At 33.1% G+C, this 20,498-nt stretch overlaps 1 protein-coding gene across 3 annotated transcripts in view; it reads right to left on the bottom strand.

Annotated features, from left to right (window-relative positions):
* The window catches only part of LOC118198688 (uncharacterized), a 140,718-nt gene that overhangs the window by 33,601 nt on the left and 86,619 nt on the right, over positions 1 to 20,498 (bottom strand). For all 3 annotated transcript variants that reach the window (XM_035370431.2, XM_035370432.2, XM_085806485.1), the window contains 4 exons: positions 18,474 to 18,722; positions 18,185 to 18,286; positions 17,870 to 18,038; positions 455 to 2,807 (listed from right to left, as the gene is read on the bottom strand). In XM_035370431.2, the coding sequence (XP_035226322.2) occupies positions 455 to 2,807; positions 17,870 to 18,038; positions 18,185 to 18,286; positions 18,474 to 18,722 (2,873 nt within the window). The remainder of the gene's footprint in view (positions 1 to 454; positions 2,808 to 17,869; positions 18,039 to 18,184; positions 18,287 to 18,473; positions 18,723 to 20,498) is intronic.

Raw genomic sequence — 20,498 nt, 5'->3', positions numbered from 1 at the left:
ATTTGGTACATCAAAAAATATAAAAGAAAAAGAAGTTAAAGATAATAATTTAAATATAATAACTCCACCAATCTATAATATTTTTGGAAATAATCACGCAACATATGACAAAAATTAAAAAATATTTAAATAGTAAGAATTTAAAATTTTAGAGCCAAAAAAAGGTATAAAAATCTAAACCTTTTCTGTACAGAACCTTTTAAATGAAACTTGATTATATTCTCCATTACACATAAACACATTATGTGTAAAACCTAAAACTTTTTAAATGAAACTGGATTATACCTCTGTTACATATAAGCACAATACACATAGCCACTGAATCTCAAGAAAAACCATTACTATTTCATGTGTCTATCAACTCAGCAAATGTACTGAAATTTAATCAATTAAACCAAAATTACACACTACCAATAACCAAAAATATAAGTTTAAAATTTTAAAAAAAACTTACTTGTTTACTACTCTTTCCTTTATCATAAGACTTTGCAATCACTCCTTCTGCTTTTACACTTTGAATTAAATTTGTTTGCACCTGAGGAACATTACTATCTTTCAGACTTTCAAAAGAAGAAAAATCTGTTAGACACAATGTTGGGACAAAGAATCCTGAGCCACTACACTGTGCTGATTCACTTGAGAAATGTTTATACTCCATCGGTGATCTACTGCTTTTGTATTTATCAAAATGATTTCCTGTATGTATGGTTCTGTTGGAATTCTCATGTTCCTGAACCATGTCATGAGCATGCATATGCTTTGATGAAATATGAGTAGATTTCATATCAAGGTGACATTTTATTTTTGACGGTGAAATAATCTTTGCATGTTCGGAAGAACCTTTTTGATTATTTAGGCAAATATCAAATGTGAGAGTAACAGGTCTTAAACTGCTTGTATTGTTATATACCAAATCTTTGTTCACATTATACAAATTGGAAGGAACAATTAATGGAGAACTGGATGGCATAAGATTGTTAGTTTCTGAAAAATTAACTGTTTCAGTATTAGGTTTCTGAAATTTAGTATTCTGATTACAGTTATCTACTGGACTCTTAAGCACTGACATTTCAAAGGCACTAGCAGAATTAGGAGTGGAAATGTTAGACTGTGGTGTCATTGGCATGAAACCAGAGGTAGAATATTTACCAACTATTGAACCATATGGAATTTTATTTTCCTTTAAATCTAGTATACATGTAGAAGGAAGTTTCAAATCTTGATTACATGTAGCCTCTGGGCTTGATACATTTGAATGAGGTGTCAAAATTTTGAACTTCTCATCTGTTGCATTAAATAACTCGGAATGTTCAGTAAACATTGGTTGACCACACTGATCATCAATTTTGTTCTCATGACTGAAATATTCATTTGGCTGCCAATATCCTTTAAAAGATGAAGTATCTGAAAGATGTGGATAATTTTCAAATCCATAATAATTTTCTTTCCTTTCTTGATTAAACTCTGAAACAGACTTGTCATCTTCACTAGTTAGAAGCCCTGCATGACTTCCATTAGGGCTGGACACACATTTTGAGCTGCTTAATACATTAGTTTCTGTAGAGATTGGTGAGGATGGTGCAGTTCCTGAAAATCTAGGTTTGCTTTTAATTTCACATATTACATTATTTTCTGAAGAAACTGGAGTTATATTAACAGCTAGCACTTTTTCAGGTAATTCAAGAACTGATTGAACATCTTTGGGTGCATCAGAAACAAAGCGAATACCTTTAGCAAGCTTTAACTGTTCAGAACAAGGTGGACTGAGCAAACTAACACATGCAGTATTTATCATTTCTGCTGATTCTCTCCTAATTTTATCATTTTCTTTGCTCTGGATGCTAAGATGATCATTTTCTGAAGGCATACTTTCATTGCTGTCTAGAGAAACTTTTGGTGCTTCGTTAGTTAATGCCGAATCCATTTCCTGGATTGTACTCAATTCATGATAAACATGAGGCTTTGGGGAGGTTTTACCTATACTTTCAAGCATCTGTTCAGGAAAAGAATTTATAAATGAATTTTCTACATTACTCTCAAACTGAGAATATTTTTCAGGGTCTAAACTTTTATCACTTTCTACATATAACCTAGGTAATGCTTTTAAACTTTCTGCTTCACATACATTAACAAATTCATGTAAAGAGCTAGCAACATCAATACTTCTCTCATGAAATGGGTCACATTCTATTCCTTCTTGATTACTTTTACTAGCTAGCTGCTCTGAAAATTTATTATTTTCATCTCCCTGAATAGATTCTTCTAGATAATTTTTTTTATTTAATTCTAAGGTCTTAAGTTTACTGCTCATATTTGTTTCTGTAAAAGAAGCAACTCTTTCTTTTCGAAATGCCATAATATTAGATTCAGGTTCAGACTTCTGATATAAATGTGTTTTATAGTCACTAGAAGATGATACTTGATTTTCATAATTTGTAGACACTGAAGGTGCAGGTAATTTTCCTAAATATTTTTCAGCTAATTTCTTAACATATAAAGTTATTTCGGGCTTTTTTTCTGGACAAGACATCTGGTTTGATTTTAGTAAGCTTTCTTTTGAAGACAGAGAATTTTTGTCTATCATTTCTCTCAAACATTTTGAAGAGGAATCAGTTTCAGCAGTTTTCTCTGGAGTGTGATTTGTATCATCATTTTGGAGTTTATGGTCCAATATATTTTCCGGTCCCAGTTTTGAAGGTAAAGACAAATAGCTTGATGATGATGACCAAGAATCAGGTGTAATATTATTTTCCCGATGTTCTCTTTCATTCACTTCAATTTTCTTGTTAAATATGAATCCATGGGGTCTGATAAAGAGAAATTTATTATAACTTTTAATATATACATAATGTAAAATAAATTTTAAAGTAATGCATTTAAAACTCATCACATATTCAATTTGAAATAAGCATAGGCAACAAAATACATGCAAAAAACAATTCTCAAAGAAGAGTGAAACTTATTTCGATTTTCAGCCTACTGTCATGTCACGAATTTAATTATTAATATGTGTTTTAAGTTTCATTATTCTAGTTTTTTTTTTTTTTTATTTGTATTCATGTATATTTTAATCTGATAAAAAGAGTATTCTTAAATTGTTAAAGCCTTATTTAACCGGTAGTTCTTGAAAGTGTAGTGTAACAAAGACAGGAAACGGTTACAAGAGCCACCTGGTTTATTGATTTAAGGTTTTTTTACTAATAATGGAGGCAGTAGGGTGCTGTGTTGTCGCCTTTTACTAATGGCATTTGAAACGAAAATCGTCTTGCTTTCGCTTTGTTGTAGTTGCAATTTTGTAACTTCAAGACAGTGGGGGGGGGGATTTGTAAGCTTAGGTAATTGGATTCTCGAAAAGCTTAGTTCCGTTTGTTATTTGGGGTGTCCACTCTAGTTCCCACGTTTTCCTGAGTACAGATGTTGGCTCATTGTGAGATTTTTCTTGTTTTTGATTCATCATGGGGATGTCATTTTCTCAGCCTAGATAAAGTAAAATTCTGGCATTGGTGTGATTTTAATTTGATGATTTTTTGTAGGCCTATGAACTTACAGAGGCGGAGAAACCGAGATTTCCTGGGAGGTTAGCACCAGGCTAGAATACATTTGGATTCTGATTTTTGGAGAAGAAGGAGGAAAAAAAAATTGGGCGCTTGACCCTTGCGGGTCTTGCTCTCGCGAGCGGCATGTACCAGCGGGATCCGGTTATGGTTTTTTTCTTTGGAGTCTGATAATATAGAATGATTTTCAGCAGCAGCGATGTTAAGTTCGAGCGGCATCTGCCCTGCGGCCGGCTTGCCGGGCTGTGGGCTGCCTGAGCAAGAGGGTTTGAGCTGCACTTTCTTTTCTCCAGAAGAGGCATTTTTTCCCTGAGAGATGATTAAAAATTTTGTGCGAGATGCAAAGAGCAATTTACTACAGATTTTCCCTCTTCAGCCAAATCTCCAGATAATCCTTCGGAAACCAAAAATTTGACATTCCCGAAGTGAATATGTCTGATACTTGGAAGTTTCAAACAGAAGCATGTGTCATAAGTATTACGCACCTGAGGTTCCAGACACATAAACATTCCCAGGTAGAAGTATTTGTTATTACTATCCGGCACCTGACACATATCTGGCTGTTAGCTTTACAAAAAAGACTTATGAACTTTTCCCTGATCTGGCAGTTAGTTTTACAAAAAGGACTTCATCCGTTTCCAGATATTCTTGTACAGAATGGACTTCAGCACGAGAGTGTTAGGTAAACTGTAATCAAAGTGTTGGCTCAAGGAAATAGACTTCCTCCTAAACTAGAAAAACTGGACACTCCCATCAAGGTTGTGTATTCTGAAGAATATGTGAGTGAAATTTTTAAGATTATTTTCTCTCTCTCTTAGTATTCCCAAATGCCATAGTGGAACAGTTAATAATGATTTATTTACCTGTTTATATTGTTATTACATCAATTATATATTACAGTTAGTAAAATTAAGAAGTGATTTATTATTTCAAGTGATGGCCAGTTTTGGGATGTTTTAAATTTGCTTCACCTACTGAGTGGGTGAGTCAGAAAAATGTTAATTCCTAATTAATGAAAACCATTTATTTAAAGAATTAAAAATATGGTACACCTTCCTAATTTGTGAAAAAAAAATGTTTTAATTATTGTAAGCTGTAATTTTGTGTGACAGATGTGATATTTTCATAGTAAAAATATGTGGTAGGGGATACTGATAAGTTATCCAAGTATTTACTAATAATATAATACATCCAAGAATTTAATAAATGTGTGTTTAAAATTTAATTGCATTTGTGTATTTATCTTGTGTGTAATTTACAGTGGTCTGTCATGTCCATCCATTTGTTTGAGCCTGGAGGCTTTTAAGAAACATGGAGCTTTAATTGAATTTGGGGTTATTGATTTTTCCCTAATGGGCTTCACAATGCACCCTATTGTACTAACCCAATACCACCGATTGATTGTTCGATATGATATATGAATGATGAATAGGATTATAGATTTTTTAGTTAGTTTTGTCTGGCACCATGAGTCAGTAAAGTTCAAAGTTAATAAAGATTAAAACCCCTAAATTCTCAGATATTCAACAATGCCTAATTTTCAGAGATTCAACACTATTGGGCCCCATAGGGGCCCCTTTTTAACTTTTCGATAATTTAAGTAGTAATATATAATTTTGCTAAGGAAGAATATCTGTTCAGTACAGGTAAAGTAATAGCACACCTCGAAGACATTCCTTCATCCCAGATTGTCAGACACATGGGCCTTATACAGCCAGTGGATTTTTTCCTGTTTTTCATCTAAAATTGGCCTTAGAAATATTTCCCTATATTTCACCAACTGTGAAGATTTATTTTGAAAACTGCCTACTTGTATCCTTACCAGGGATAAAATGTCTCGTGTTCCTTAGTTTCTCATATGAAATTAACAAAGATGGTCCCCTAATGTATAAAAGCATGCTTTTGATTTCTCAAAACAGACCTAAAAGAGCATACCTATTTCCCATGTTTGTAAGAGAGTTTCCTTTTTGCATGATCTTATTACAATCTCACTATGGAAATAGCTTGACCAAATTAGCTACCAATCACATTTTATTTTTTGTTTGTTTGTTTGTTTTGCTGCATTCTAAGGTTTGGGAAAACATGAAGTTACGGGTGTCTTTCAGGGTTAGCATGCCACATTTAATCCCTACAATTGCATACTGTTTTGACGCTAGACAATAATTTTGAAATCGATGGGTTTTTCTCAGAGGGAATGTGTGAAGTAGTGAAATTTAAAAACTAAAATACTTTTATTCATTCCTAGCACAAGGGCATTAAATTCCCTATCTGCCCATGAACATAATATTTAATTCTAAACTTGTAAATTAATCATAAACAACTGCATCATATTACATCATAAACAAATGCAACATAAATAAATTGTCACTCCAGAGTAGAAAAGGAAAAGCCTGGTGCTGCCATCTGTTGGCAAGGTAGCCTCAGTATGGGGCACAGGTATATTTCACATACATGTCTTAAGATCACATAAATAAGCTTCTAACTATCAGTTTTGATTGAAATGCAGTAAATATATAAGGTTCAGCATGTGTATGTCATATATTTGAAGATTTTGAATTTTTTCCTCCCCTCCAACAGAATTTATGAACCTTCAAACGTGATACCTTTGAATGAGGTATATTAATTTCATAACTGCAAAATATTGAGCATTCACAGGGTAGCACAGCCAATTACAATCAAAAGAAACACTAGAAACTCAAGATTACAGTTTTTAGAGTAAACAAATTAACATATTTTTAGGAGGTTAAAAAATTAAACTTCCAGTATATATCATATACCAGTGCCCTTCAAAGGGTTAAGGATAAAAAATCTTTTTTAAAAAATCTAAGGACTTTTAAGTATTTTTAAGGACCATACGAACCCTGATAAAATGTAATATTCATAATAAAAAAATTGCTATTTTAAAACAAATCGACTATTTATAAGATAATATTTAGTACCTTTGCATAATGAAAAATTTGAAAACTCAGTTTTTTGCATGTATTTTAAATATATCTCATGAAGAAATTTGCTCTACAACCATTGTATGGTAAAACATATTTCAAAACTTTTGCTATTCAAAGAACTTGATGGCTTATTAACATTAACATTTCAGGAAATTCCCTGTATTAAAACTTTTGAATAATATATAAAATGCTTTTGAATACAATTTTATACAAATATATTGTTAGGCATGAAATGGAAGTTAACTTACATAAAGTTGACTTAGTGTATCTATCTATATATTTATTCATTTTAAGAGGAGAGTACACTAATGAGATTCCAAAGTAATTTCCTTTTCACTTAAGGTTTCATACAAATGTGAATTTCCAGCTTGCATGAATGATTTCTATGAGTTGGCTGATTAAAATTTAAAGAAATTTTGATAAACCATGTAAACATTCTATCTGCATTTTAGAAAATGATAATATTACAGAAAATCTCAAATATTTAGCCCATAATTATGAAATGTGATAATTTTATTATATTTGATACACACATAATTTTCTATACATGTGTAGTTTCTTTATAGTGCATATTTATATAAATAGTTATATAAATCCACTGCAGATGGATTGACCTGTAGGCGAAAGGGCGACGGTCGAAAGTCCTAGACCCATTATTGTATGATGGTATGATTTAAGACTAACATCCCCCCTCAGAAGTCAATCTAAAATCATAAATCATCAATAATTTCGTTAATTTAGTTAGTTATAATTACTAACATACAATTTTTTTATCACCTTAGCTAATTTTCTTCACATTTAATTTTTTCTCACTCACAGCTTACATTTTATATTCCAAAAAACTTGTCCGTATTGTATTAAGTTATTTGATTAATTACAATAAAAAATCTCAGCTGCAGTAGTGCTATATTATAACTCTGACAGTCTAATTTAACTAAATTTTGGAATTTATTATTTTGAATTATATATTAATTAATAATTTTTAGAACAACATACATGTTCAATAAATATTAATGCTGGGACACCACACTGACCCAGATAAACAAAATAAAGCCTAATGATAAATTTATAAAACATTATTTTGTGTCTAATAATCACATAATACTTCGGCAATGACTAATTACCTGTCTATGTACAAATAATATACACTCTTAGACAAAAAAAAAAAAAAAAAAGACACACCAAGAAGGAGTTATCCAAATGGGTCAAAAATCAGTAGAAGTGATGTACATGTACAGAAAAACAAATGATTACAGTTTGAGAAAAATTGGATCATTTATTGAAGTGATAGAGTTTCACAAAGTGAAAAAGTCAGTAGCGTTTGTCCACCTCTGGCCCTTATCAAGCAGTTATTCGGCTTGGCATCAATTGATAGAGGTTGCGGATGTCCTCTTGAGGAATGTCGTGCCAAACTCTGTCCAACTGGTGTGTTAGATCGTCAACATCCTGAGCTGGTTGGAGGACCCTTCCCATAATGCTCCAAACGTGCTCAATAGGAAAGAGATCTGGGGATCTTGCTGGCCAAGGTAATGTTCGGCAAGCAGTAGAAACATGTGCAGTGGGGGGGGGCGGGCATTATCTTGCTGAAATGTAAGCACAGAGTGGCATGACATGAAAGGCAACACAACGAGCCTTAGAACTTCGTCGATGTACTGCTGTGCTGTAAGGTTGCGACGGATGACAACCAAAAGGGTCCTCCTACAATGAAATGAAATGGCACCTCAGACCATCACTCCTGGTTGTCGGCCTGTCTGCCGGAAGACAGTCAGGTTAGTATCACACTGCTGTCCGGGGCATCTCCAGACTCGCCTTCGCTTTCGTTCAAAGCGGAACTCATCACTGAAGACTAGTCTACTCCATTCAATGACATTCCACTGCGAATGAGCCCAACACCACTGCAAATGGGCTTGACATTGTACAGAGGTCAATGGTAGTCGGCGCAGGTTGCGCCGTGACCTCAGCCCCCTTTCTGTGAGCCGTTTATGAATGGTCCTTGCGGTCACTGAAGCACTAGTTACACGTACAATCGACGACAATGATGCATTTGGGACTGTGAGTGCCGCTCTGACAACTGCTCGGTCTTCACGTTCTGTCATTTCTCTAGGCCTACTGCTTCCTTCTTGACACTGTGTGCGGCCATGGTTCACCCATTCCTGCCAACTTTGCCTAATAGTGGCATCGCTCTTGCTCAAATGTCGAGCCTTTCGCCGATAAGATCAACCGGCTTCTTTGAGCTCACTATATGACCTCTCTCAAATTTTGACATCTGCACATATCGCTCGCGCACCTGTATGCGAGGCATAGTTACTGTCTACCAGAGTACACGGAGTGAAATTCGTGAAGAATTTATAACCTGGCATCGTAATTTATCCTCTTAAATATCCTGCCAGTTGCGCAGATCAGATGCGCTGTAGCGACAACCATTCATTCATTGGCAGGCAAAATGTAAAATTTTCCATTTTCCGTAGAAACCTGTAGGCACATCAGTTTGTGTCTAATTTGCTGTAGATTTTCTCGGTGCATTGTGGTGCATCGCCCCCCTCTTTTTTGGTCGAAGAGTGTATTACTCAGTAAAATAAAAGTATTATTCTACGGAATGGAAATTTTAAAGTGTCAGATGATTAAATCATAATTTAGATGCATTCATAACATTGAGCCACCATATGGTTAATATACTTTTAAAAGCATAAAATTTCATTTTCTTCTATTTGTAATTTATTTTAAGAGTTTTCTTTCCTTCTTTAACAAGCTTCAGCAAATTAAAATATTCCAGATAGTGCAATTTTTTTTTTTTTTTTTTTTTTTTTTTTTTTTTTTTTAAATCTTGTACTTTTATAGTATTTTTTGTGATTTTTAGACTTTACATTTCTCTTTCAGTGTTAAATACACAGTGTTAAACAGTGTTAAAAGTTCACTGTTGACAAAAACATTTCTTATAAGACAGTTTAATGATATAGAAACATTTCTTTCTTAAATACTATAACAAAATTCACTAATATAACCCTTCAAAAAACATACAGATAAACAGTCAATAGTTTAGTAACAATCTCAAGATGTAACTACAAGTCTTAAACAGAGCATCTATAAAGTATTAGAACTAAGTATATATGCATTTGTAAGTTGAAAATAAAATTCTTCATAACCTTCAATATCCAATCATTTTTAGTTGGCAAGTTTCATATAGCTACTTGATTCTTTCACACAGAACTGTCCCCCCTCCAATGCTTTACGTGTCTTGCACAACTTGTGCTGGGCATATTGCTGGTGGGCACAATCTATACAGGTCCTAAATTCTGCTTCCCAATACCTCATGAATTCTAAAAATTCGCTAGTCCCACATTCTGCTGCCTCGTGTTTCCCCTAAATTAAAAAAATTTTGCCATCCCTAAATTTTGAGGCTTAGTATTTTTCTAAATTCTAAAAATTTTGCCACTCCTAAATTCTGCCTCCCAGTGTGACTACACTGGTTGCACCATCTCTGGTGTTAGTCCAGTCTCTGATTAAGCTTCTTGGAATCTCTTCAGAGTTTCAAAAAGAATGACTTTGAGAGAAAACTTTAATTAAGAAAAAAGTATTCTACATTGACAACAGAAGATGTTGAAATTGTGATATGTTTCTTTGCTAAAATCTGCTTAATAAGAATTGAATTATGTAACAATGTACTGTCAGGCAGCTTAAACTAGTTATTTGTTCATGCTTATTCCGGCCTAAGGTGCTGAATTCTCTTAAAATTTCATCAATTATGTCTTTATAAAATATGCAGTTTATCATCAGTCCAACAAAATTAAATTCCTTTTGAATTATCCCTTTCCAATCAAAAAAGATTTTGGATCAAATAATGACACACAAAAATTCAATTTCTTTCTGTTCTATACAGTCAATGCATGAGAGACAAAATGAGGACTAATTTTTATCCTTTCTGGGTCAATATGAACAGAGTTGTTGTAAATATTACTGATAGGTGCCAACAAAAAATAAATTAAAATAAAATGATAAATTTATAAAACAATATTTTAGATCTCATAATCACATAATACTTCAACAATGACTAATTGCCTGCCTAAGTCCAAATGCCAAACTATTCATCAAAACTAAAGTATTATTCTGCTGAATGCAATAATATACATTTTAAAATGACTACTGTGACTAAAATTTCAACTATCACTTGAAGAAACATGTGATGATTTTTCAGCAACACTTACTAAACTGTATCAATGTTCTCATCTTCTTGTCCACAAAGGGTTATCTACTATTAAGTTCATCTTCAACATCTCTGCATCCATCACAAAATCATCCGTACCAAAAGAAAACATTGGTTTGTGTTAATGCTTGATCCCTATATGTTTTATACAATGTTTCAAATGTTTTTACCAACATTTTGAATGCTTAATCATTATTCTTTGCTCAGCTTTAGAATTCATGACAACAAATATTCATGGAATCAAAGCAAATGGTTGACTGCATAGAAAATTCTGCCTATAAGCAGACTTTAGTTTAGCAGAAGCATACTGCGATGTCATTAGTAATAAATGTTGTTGATCATCATTGGCAGGTTTGCTAGCATACACTGGTGTGCAAAAATTAAGGACAAGATGGTTTTTTCAATATAATGTTGTGCATGAGCTTTTCAAATCAATAAAAATAATACCATAAGGTCCCCAACATATAAGAACATGGATAATCTAAGCAAAATTTCCCAAACCAGAAATCAAAATGATAAAAAGCAGCATGGAGCACAATGTGACAAAAACATCTACGTGACAGATGTCCAACAAAAAACATCCAGCCTTTAGTAGGAGATATTATCTCCACTGACTGCTGTGCAGGCTTCACATCATTTGTCCATGCTGAATATGAGGTTGTTAATGAGTTGCTCATTCCTATTGCAGCTCTGGAATCGTTATTAGTGATAAGTTGTGTGTTGCCCCGTGCCTGCCTAAAAAGTTCAATAAGTTCTCGATGGGATTTAGATCCAGACACCTTGCCAGTCAATCCATGTGTTCAATACCCTCTCTCTCCAACAGCTCTTCAACAACAACTGTGCGATGAGATGAAACATTATCATTCATGAAGAGGAACTAAGGACATGTATAGCACCTCTGAAAAGATGCATGTTAGGAAGGAAAACCTCGTTACAATAGCAGTCCTAAGTGACTGAATCTCCTTGGAAGATGTGAAGGTCGGCACAGCTACCAAGCATTACATCTCCCCAAACGAGAACTCCGCAACCTCCAAACCAGTCCCTTTTGATGGAGTTGAAGAGGTTATTGTGTGTTCCCTGCTCTCTCCCGTCTCAAATCGCAACTCAGACTAAATCTCCTCTCATCCATAAAGAGTACTGGACCCAATTAAATTATCTGTTCAATTCTGGAGTTCCCTGGACCACAGAAAACGCCTTCTCTGATGAGCAGGTGTTAATGGTATACACCATATATGTCTTCATGCAAACAGATCATTGTGCTCCTGGCTATGGTAAAATGCAATATCAGTCATCCATTCACCTGTTCCGTGTGTCTTGAGATTTCCTGATTGTTTCTTCTTGCCTATAGGGCAATATACTGGTCATCCAGTGCTGTGGTTGCTCATGGATGACCCCTACTGAACCACCAAATAATTGTTCCTTTAGTTTGAAATGCTCTCCAAAGTCAGGAAACAATGCTGTGAGAAATCCCGAACTCCACAGTGATACTTGCCACATTTTGACCTTCCTCCGTCTTCCCAATGATTTGACCTCGGATAAAAGCCTCCAGATGTCATCTAACAGATTTATTCTTTGACATTTTACACTGATGCAGCAACTCAACATCATTCATGCAAGAGCTTCCCCAAAATGCTGAGTTCACACCTACAGCCATCTTTACAGCCCTCTGATACTCCTTCATTACCTCTAGCTGCATATATGCACATGTGCTAATGTATCTGACCCTAGTTGATCTCATGATTAGTCTTTCAATCCACTCTGCGCCTTTGTTCTACTGATAAGCTAATTTTTCAACATTGTCCTTAATTTTTGTTCACCAGTGTAAATAAAAAATAATTAGTTCCAAAACTTAGTAAATGCACTGTGTGGTTTTATTTAGTTAGCAACTGACAGACCTGCTACTATTTGCATGAAAAGTAGAATATGCTGGCATATGCAAATAAACTATTTACGGAATGTGCGCATTAGTGGAAAAGTAATAACAGTTTGAAGCAATATTAAAAGATATTTGAAATCCCACTTCACATTTTGATATGACATTTACTCACTTATTGTTTGATATTGTAGTGGCCCAGTTATTGCATGAGAAATAATTATTTTTTATTTCATATTTGTTCATGTGTTTAATTATTTTATAAAATTAACTTTAATATTTTGTTAATATTCATATTTATATTTCTTTTATGCTGAATGCCAATAAGTAGTTCATATTTATATTTAAATTTCTTTATGCTGAATGGCAACTAGTTCTAGTTCTGATTCCTGATTGCTAGGTTTTGGTTTCAAAACGTTGCTCGTAGCGTCGCATTTCGATAGCTGGAAAATAAAATGCAATAACTTAGCTACTTGTTTATAATTCATGCTGTTACTAGTCATAAATTAATTTTAAACATTAGTAGCCAAGGCTACATCATGGTGACCCTGATTAATTTTCGAAATGTCAACAAATGACTCTTCTGAAACTGCTATGAAAGATACGATGCAGTCACCGGAGCTTCATAAGGTGAGTGTAAAAATACCTCCTTTTTGGACTGATAAACCGGAAATATGCTTTTTCAAGTTGAAGCTCAGTTCAAAATTAGTAATATCGTTTCAGAAGAAACGAAATTTAATTATTTAGTTTCACAGCTTGAACCTAAGTTCGTCGAAAATATTTGGGACATTGTAACGAACGATAGTGCCACAAAATATTCGGATGCTAAAATTAGCTTATTACATTTATTCAAAGAAAGTGAAAATGTACGGATTAAACGTTTGATTACTGGTATCAAACTTGGAGACATGAAACCAAGCCAACTTTTGCAGAAGTTGAGATCAGTTGCTACTACAGATGTGTCTGAAAATCTAATCAAAACTTTATGGCTGGAGAAGCTACCTGACTCCATAAAAAATATATTATTAGTTAGTGATGAAGATGTAACCAAGTTAGCGTCTATGGCAGATAAAATTAGTGATATGAATCGGAAACCAGAAGTATTTAGTGCTAATGCTCCTTCCGTTCCCGCAAATGATTTGTTGCAAAGAATTACCTTTCTTGAACAAAAAATTGATCAAATCACCATTTGCTCAAGACGCAGGGACTCGGATTTACGTAATTCACGTTCAAAAGCGGATCTCGTAAACGATATGACCCTACTGGCAAATTTTGTTTTTATCACTTTCGTTTTAGAGCAATATGCATTTCAGAGAAATGCAAGCCTCCGTGTGCTTGGGTAAAAAACGATTTCAAAAACCAGGAAAACTCGAATCTGCAGTAGGTTCAGCGGCAAACGCTGCTGCAGAAAATATGAAGGATTGTCACAAATTTCGTTTATTCGTTCGTGACCGAAGATCAAATTTGCACTTTCTTATTGATAGCGGAGCTGACGTAAGCATAATTCCTGCTACTTCACAGAATAAATGTAAAACTGAATATAAACTATATGCAGCTAATGGCACAGATATTTCCACTTATGGCATAAAAACGCTAACTCTTGATTTGGGATTACGTCGTGATTTTCAGTTTCCATTCATAATTGTTGATGTCACAAAAGGTATTTTAGGAGCTGACTTTCTTCACAAATATAAATTGCTTGTCGATATAAATAAGAAAAAATTAATTGATGGCGTAACACAACTTTGTGTCCAGTGTGATGTCGCTGCTATTTCCAGTGATTACTCAGTAACCACATTAAATAAATCCATAAAAATTTTCGATTTACTGTCGAAATATCCCGAAATTTCTAAACCTAACCTTTTTCCTACACAAATTAAACATGGTGTTACACATTTTATCACGTCCGGGTCAGTGTAGTGGCCCAGTTATTGCATGAGAAATAATTATTTTTTATTTCATATATTTGTTCATGTGTTTAATTATTTTATAAAATTAACTTTAATATTTTGTTAATATTCATATTTATATTTCTTTTATGCTGAATGCCAATAAGTAGTTCATATTTATATTTAAATTTCTTTATGCTGAATGGCAACTAGTTCTAGTTCTGATTCCTGATTGCTAGGTTTTGGTTTCAAAACGTTGCTCGTAGCGTCGCATTTCGATAGCTGGAAAATAAAATGCAATAACTTAACTATTTGTTTATAATTCATGCTGTTACTAGTCATAAATTAATTTTAAACATTAGTAGCCAAGGCTACATCGTAGTAGTGTAGTGGCCCAGTTATTGCATGAGAAATAATTATTTTTTATTTCATATATTTGTTCATGTGTTTAATTATTTTATAAAATTAACTTTAATATTTTGTTAATATTCATATTTATATTTCTTTTATGCTGAATGCCAATAAGTAGTTCATATTTATATTTAAATTTCTTTATGCTGAATGGCAACTAGTTCTAGTTCTGATTCATGATTGCTAGGTTTTGGTTTCAAAATGTTGCTCGTAGCGTCGCATTTCGATAGCTGGAAAATAAAATGCAATAACTTAGCTATTTGTTTATAATTCATGCTGTTACTAGTCATAAATTAATTTTAAACATTAGTAGCCAAGGCTACAATATGACATTTTTATGTTAAGGATTATGTTATGCTTTACATAAAAAGTAGGAACTTATATCAGTATGTCTCGGAAGTCAACCGTGCAGGAATCATTACCTATCCTGAATGCAGATTATGATACAGCACAAATGGTGCTCGTACTGGTCAGGATACAGTGACTATTATAAAAATTCCCAATCAACAAGTCCAGGTGGGCACATAAAGAGACATGCAAGGTATCAATGTATCTCATTCACTAGTAGAGATGACACATTGCTTTTACAGATCATGCAGCGATAACACATACCCTGCCTTAGGAAATTAGGTACATTGAATAGCGCATTTATCTACATGTAAGGTACAGAAATGCATCGAATGCCATTTGTTTGTTTTGCAAGGCAACCATTACTTTAATTTTGCTGCAGCAGAGAAATCAGTGCTTTCAGTGGTATGTTCAGTGATGCACATGAACGTATCAATAGTAGGGCTGTGGAGTAGGTAGGGAAAATGACCGACTCCGACTTCTGGAATTTTAATAATAAATTTAATAATAAATTTTGTAATATCGGTGAAAATATCTGATGAAAAACCTTTCATAAAGCCCTGAAATTTTAACTGGTTAATTTTCTTTAACAGAAGATAAAACAGAATAGGCTATACCTACACCTACCTTGATTTCATGTACAGATCTCTAGGTTGATAGACTGAAATGCTACTCAAAATATTACTGAAAGTATCTGTAAAAAAATCACGTTTGTGCTAATTTTAGAAACCAGTACATAAAAAATGTTTCCAAGTCTGAAAAGTCTTTCTGAATCTTCTTGAGTTTTTAATCATTATATTATGAATATTAGCAAATCACATTGCTTAACACTGTTTTTAAAGATAGTGATTTCTTTGAGAATAATCATGCTACCCAGAATTGCTACCTCTGATTTATGATACATGGCATAATTTGCTATAAATGAATCAGAAACTATACATTAGTACAGTACAAAGTCTGAAATCCAGATGTCCATTATCCGGAATGATCTAAAATCCGGACCTCAAAACCACCAATAATGTTTTTCTCGTAGGCTTTATGCATGTGCATTTGATTTCCCCCCTCCACACATAATAAAACATCTGGAGAGACCTGATTCTTAATTTCACTTCGACACTAAATAAAATACCTTGTTATTGAAGAAACAATCATTTTAGCATAAATTTGAAGGATCAGTAATTTGGCTTCGTTGCTGTGTTTCTGCTGAGCACATATCTCAAACTGAAATATTCCACATAGATACATCGTTGATCTGAACGCCAACCTGGCGAATCATTATTTATTATCCTTTCCTTTCATTTCATCACCGCATATTTATCAACACATGACACCTTATGAAATGACTCATGTAGTGATGCCTAAACAATTTTTTTATGTTAGTAATTGAATAACAAAGGAGTATGGTAACCTATTATGTTGACATTACACTTGGCAATGATTACAGATTTAAGTTAAATGCGCTGAAAAATGTTGACAAAAAAAATTTCTTTCCATATGTTAAAAATAGATTTTGTTGATGATACTCATAGACCTAAAGATTACATTTAGGACTGTTTGAATTAAGAATAACTGATTTATTATTCACTAAACCCACAACCAGAGCCAGGGTCATAAGGTGGCACCGGGTTGCAGAATTTAGGACCCACAGAGGCTGCATCAGGCAGTAAGATATCTAGCACTGGGCCTCAATAAAGCTTAAGTATATGTAGGAATTTATTTACTCAGAACTCTGATAAGCATTAAGCATGTGCAAGAAATAGACATAAGTATAATAAATAACTAAACTAATACAATTCAAGCTTAATTACCTCAGTGCACGACAGAAGCAAGATAAAATTTAACGGAACTTGTCATTACTTGCCAAGCTCATGATGCATAGCCAAATATGTACAGTGAACAATAGCTAAATTTGATGATGATAGCCACAAATTTTAAAGGTTTTCAGATATCACAAAACAAAGGTGAATGTTGAGAAGTGGGAATAAATGAAGATGATATACAAGAAGTTTTTCATTATGATGACAATACTTCTCAATCATCAATCAATTAATGAACAACAAAATCTGTAGTATGGTTCTAGATCCAGAAAATACTGTTACTGATAGTGAAGAAAATGAAAGAGAAGGTTACTGAAAACAAAAAAAAATTCGATTGACAAGTTGGTCAGAATTCTCGGACTTCAACAATGTAACTGAACAAGAGATTATGTCTGTCTACAGAATTAAAGAGAAAGTATTAGCACAAAACACGAAGCAACTTAAACAACTTACATTGAAAGAAAAGTTTAATAAGGTAAACAAATAAATATTAAGCTTTTTTTTTTTTTTTTTTTTTTTTTTTTTTTTTTTTTTTTTTTTTTTTTGGTAAGTTTTGATATCCTTTAGATCATAAATACTTCATTATTTCATATTTTTAATTTTATAATTTCTACATGCCATCTTACTAGATTTTAAACTGATGATCTAATATCCGGAAAAATCCCAAATTCGGAATCGGAAAAGTCTCGACAAGTCCGGATTTCGGACTTTGTACTATACTTATTAATATAAAGATAATACTGTGAATGCTTTGAAATATATACATTTTGCTAAATATACTTTTAAAAAATCCATCAAAAGCATAATTATAAATTCATCATCTCTAATTACCTTCGTTTAAAAGCCATGACACCACCATTCGTCAAATTTACTTGAATGCTTCTTGATGAAGTTAATTTTTCCGTCATTTTTTCATCAATTTCAACTGCTTTATCTTCAGCTGGTAATTTCAAAATATCTGCTTCTATAGCTTTATCTGATAATTCTCTCCTAGAAGCAACTTAAAAAATAATAATTAATTAATAAATTTTAAAAATAAAACTTAACATCTTAATGCCTATTTATAAGTACTTACATACATAAGACATAACTCTTGAAAAAGATATCTACAAGATAAAATCTAAAAACACTTGTTCATGCTAATACCTTGTTCAGCTTCAAGCAGTGGTTTTATTTGCTCCTCATAAGTTGTTTTCAATTCACTTCTCATTTTGTCAAGGTGACTAATAACAGTACTTATATCTTCACCTGCATAAGAAAAGAACAAGAAACTCTAAGGTTTTAAAAAGGTGTCCAAATTTAAAATGCATCATTAAATGTTATTTTTCATTAATTCAATCATTAAACTATATTGGCACAACATTAGCTAACAGATTTCAAACCAATATTTTATTTATTATTCATATTTTTTTTGCAAATATAATAAGACTCTTACATTCATTTGTTGATCCTGTTTCTGTTGGAGAATCTTCAATATATGCAATATTCAGAAAGTCATCTTCAGTATCTAAACCAGTAAAACGTTTTCCACACTGATGAGAAGTTTCATCCTCCAGTAAATAAGAATAATTTTCTTTAATGAAACTTGGAATACAATCTATCATTTTTGATTCCATATCAGAATAATTCCCATACTTCTTTTCCCATTCATCTTCATAGCCTTCTAAATCTTCAATTGCATGTTCTGTTAATGAAATTTCGCAGGTTCATTTTTAAAGGACTGGAAGATTGTCATGAGGAAAAAATTTCAAAAAATCAAAATACTAGAATCATTTATTTCATTAGAATGATAAAAAGCATTAATCCCATTAAACATTGGACTTCAAGAAAATTTCACAAAAATATTTTTAAAAAATTATAAAAAGAATCTGAACTTATAAAATATTATGAATTTCGTATATATGTAAATAATTTTAGTGAAATTACTATGAAATTCTAGTACCTTTTATATAACATTAAAAGCCTGAAAAAAAGTGAAGCTCTGCTGGAAAAATAAGGTTAACACTGAGGCAAATAGCTGTCTCATTAGGTAGGTGAGATATCGCCAAGATGGCGATGGTTTTGGAGAGTAACGTTTGTCTCCAAATTTGGCGAGAAATCGTCAAACTTGGCGAACATTTTCATCCAGCCACTCAGATGCTACATTGCTTAGGGAAACTGATTGAAATACCGAAGGGCCCAGGTTGGAATCCTGGAGAAGGTATGGTTGTAATTGTCTGTCGCTTTATAGAAAGCAAACAGTGGCAGCTATTAGGTGCCTCCACAATATAATGACCACCACTTCTCTCCTTAGGAGCAGCCAATGTCAAATAGGCAAGTGCCCACCATTAGATTTAAAAAAAATTTGGGGTCTGGTCCCTGTATAACTGTTACCGATCCCTATATGTAACAGCAACCATATCTGTCTCTTATATGTAACTTTAACCATATATGCCTTCCAGTAATTTAGAGAAATGGAAAGTGCTGGAAATTCCTCAATAGTCAGGGAAAAACTATACAAAACTAGAGAGAGCTTCAGAGTTAAACCTCTGTGCGAGATTCGCTCTTTAGAAGCGCTTTGCATTGCATTGTGTTTAACTTTCTAAGTAGCTTAAAACATGTAATACTAAGAATACATAAATATGTAATACTACGAAGAGCTGTAAGAATACTTTTGTGAAAAGTTCAAAAACTTTTTATTTTGTGAAAATAAATTTTGCTAAGCTATCATCAGTTCTGTTTGTATTCCATGCTTGAACCTTCTTGAACCCGTATGTATGCAACAATACAAATATACTGTGATAGCTATATGTTAAGTGCACATATCTGTAAAAATTTTAATTCTTTTCACCACATTATTCAACTATTTATTTATTAGTTTTGTATTTGTGAATTGCACTCATTTATTTACTTTTTTATATGTATTTGTTTCTAATATGGAATTGCTGATTTGGGAATGACAGTGTTGAGAATATAAAAATAGCTTAAGTGAAATGCAAGGTACGGTCTTCAAGCAACAAATCTTTCTTGAATTTTGTGGATGCCTGTGTCTTATACAAATATGACTAAGAGTTGTTGTTGCTGCTGTTTTAGTTGTTATTCAACAGAGATTTGGCTGAATTGAGTTTGTTTTACAAATGATTTTGGCAACAGCTGATATTTCTTGAACCTTACAGAAAAATTGTTTATATCTGCATTTGGCTTAGGCTATTTCTAACTTTATAATAAAATGCTAATTTCTTTCTATTATTCGAGGTGTTAAGAGAAATTTCATCAAGAAAGTTTAATTAAAAGTTATGAAAATGATTGCTGCTAGCAGAAAAGAGGCAATCACTAATGTTGCTGCGATGAAGAAAGATGCAGCAGCCACAGAAGCCACTGAGATAAAGAGCTCCATCAAAACAAATGTCACTGAGATGAGGAAAGAGAAAGCAGCAAACGCCATTAAGATGAAAGAGAACATTGCCGCGGTTGAAAGGAA

Source organism: Stegodyphus dumicola, chromosome 1 (genome assembly GCF_044657685.1).
Source record: "Stegodyphus dumicola isolate Sdum_Otavi_A_Nest chromosome 1, ASM4465768v1".
Lineage (NCBI taxonomy): Eukaryota > Metazoa > Arthropoda > Arachnida > Araneae > Eresidae > Stegodyphus > Stegodyphus dumicola.
The sequence above is the reverse complement of the archived record's forward strand: the minus strand, read 5'-3'. Positions and strand labels throughout refer to the sequence as shown.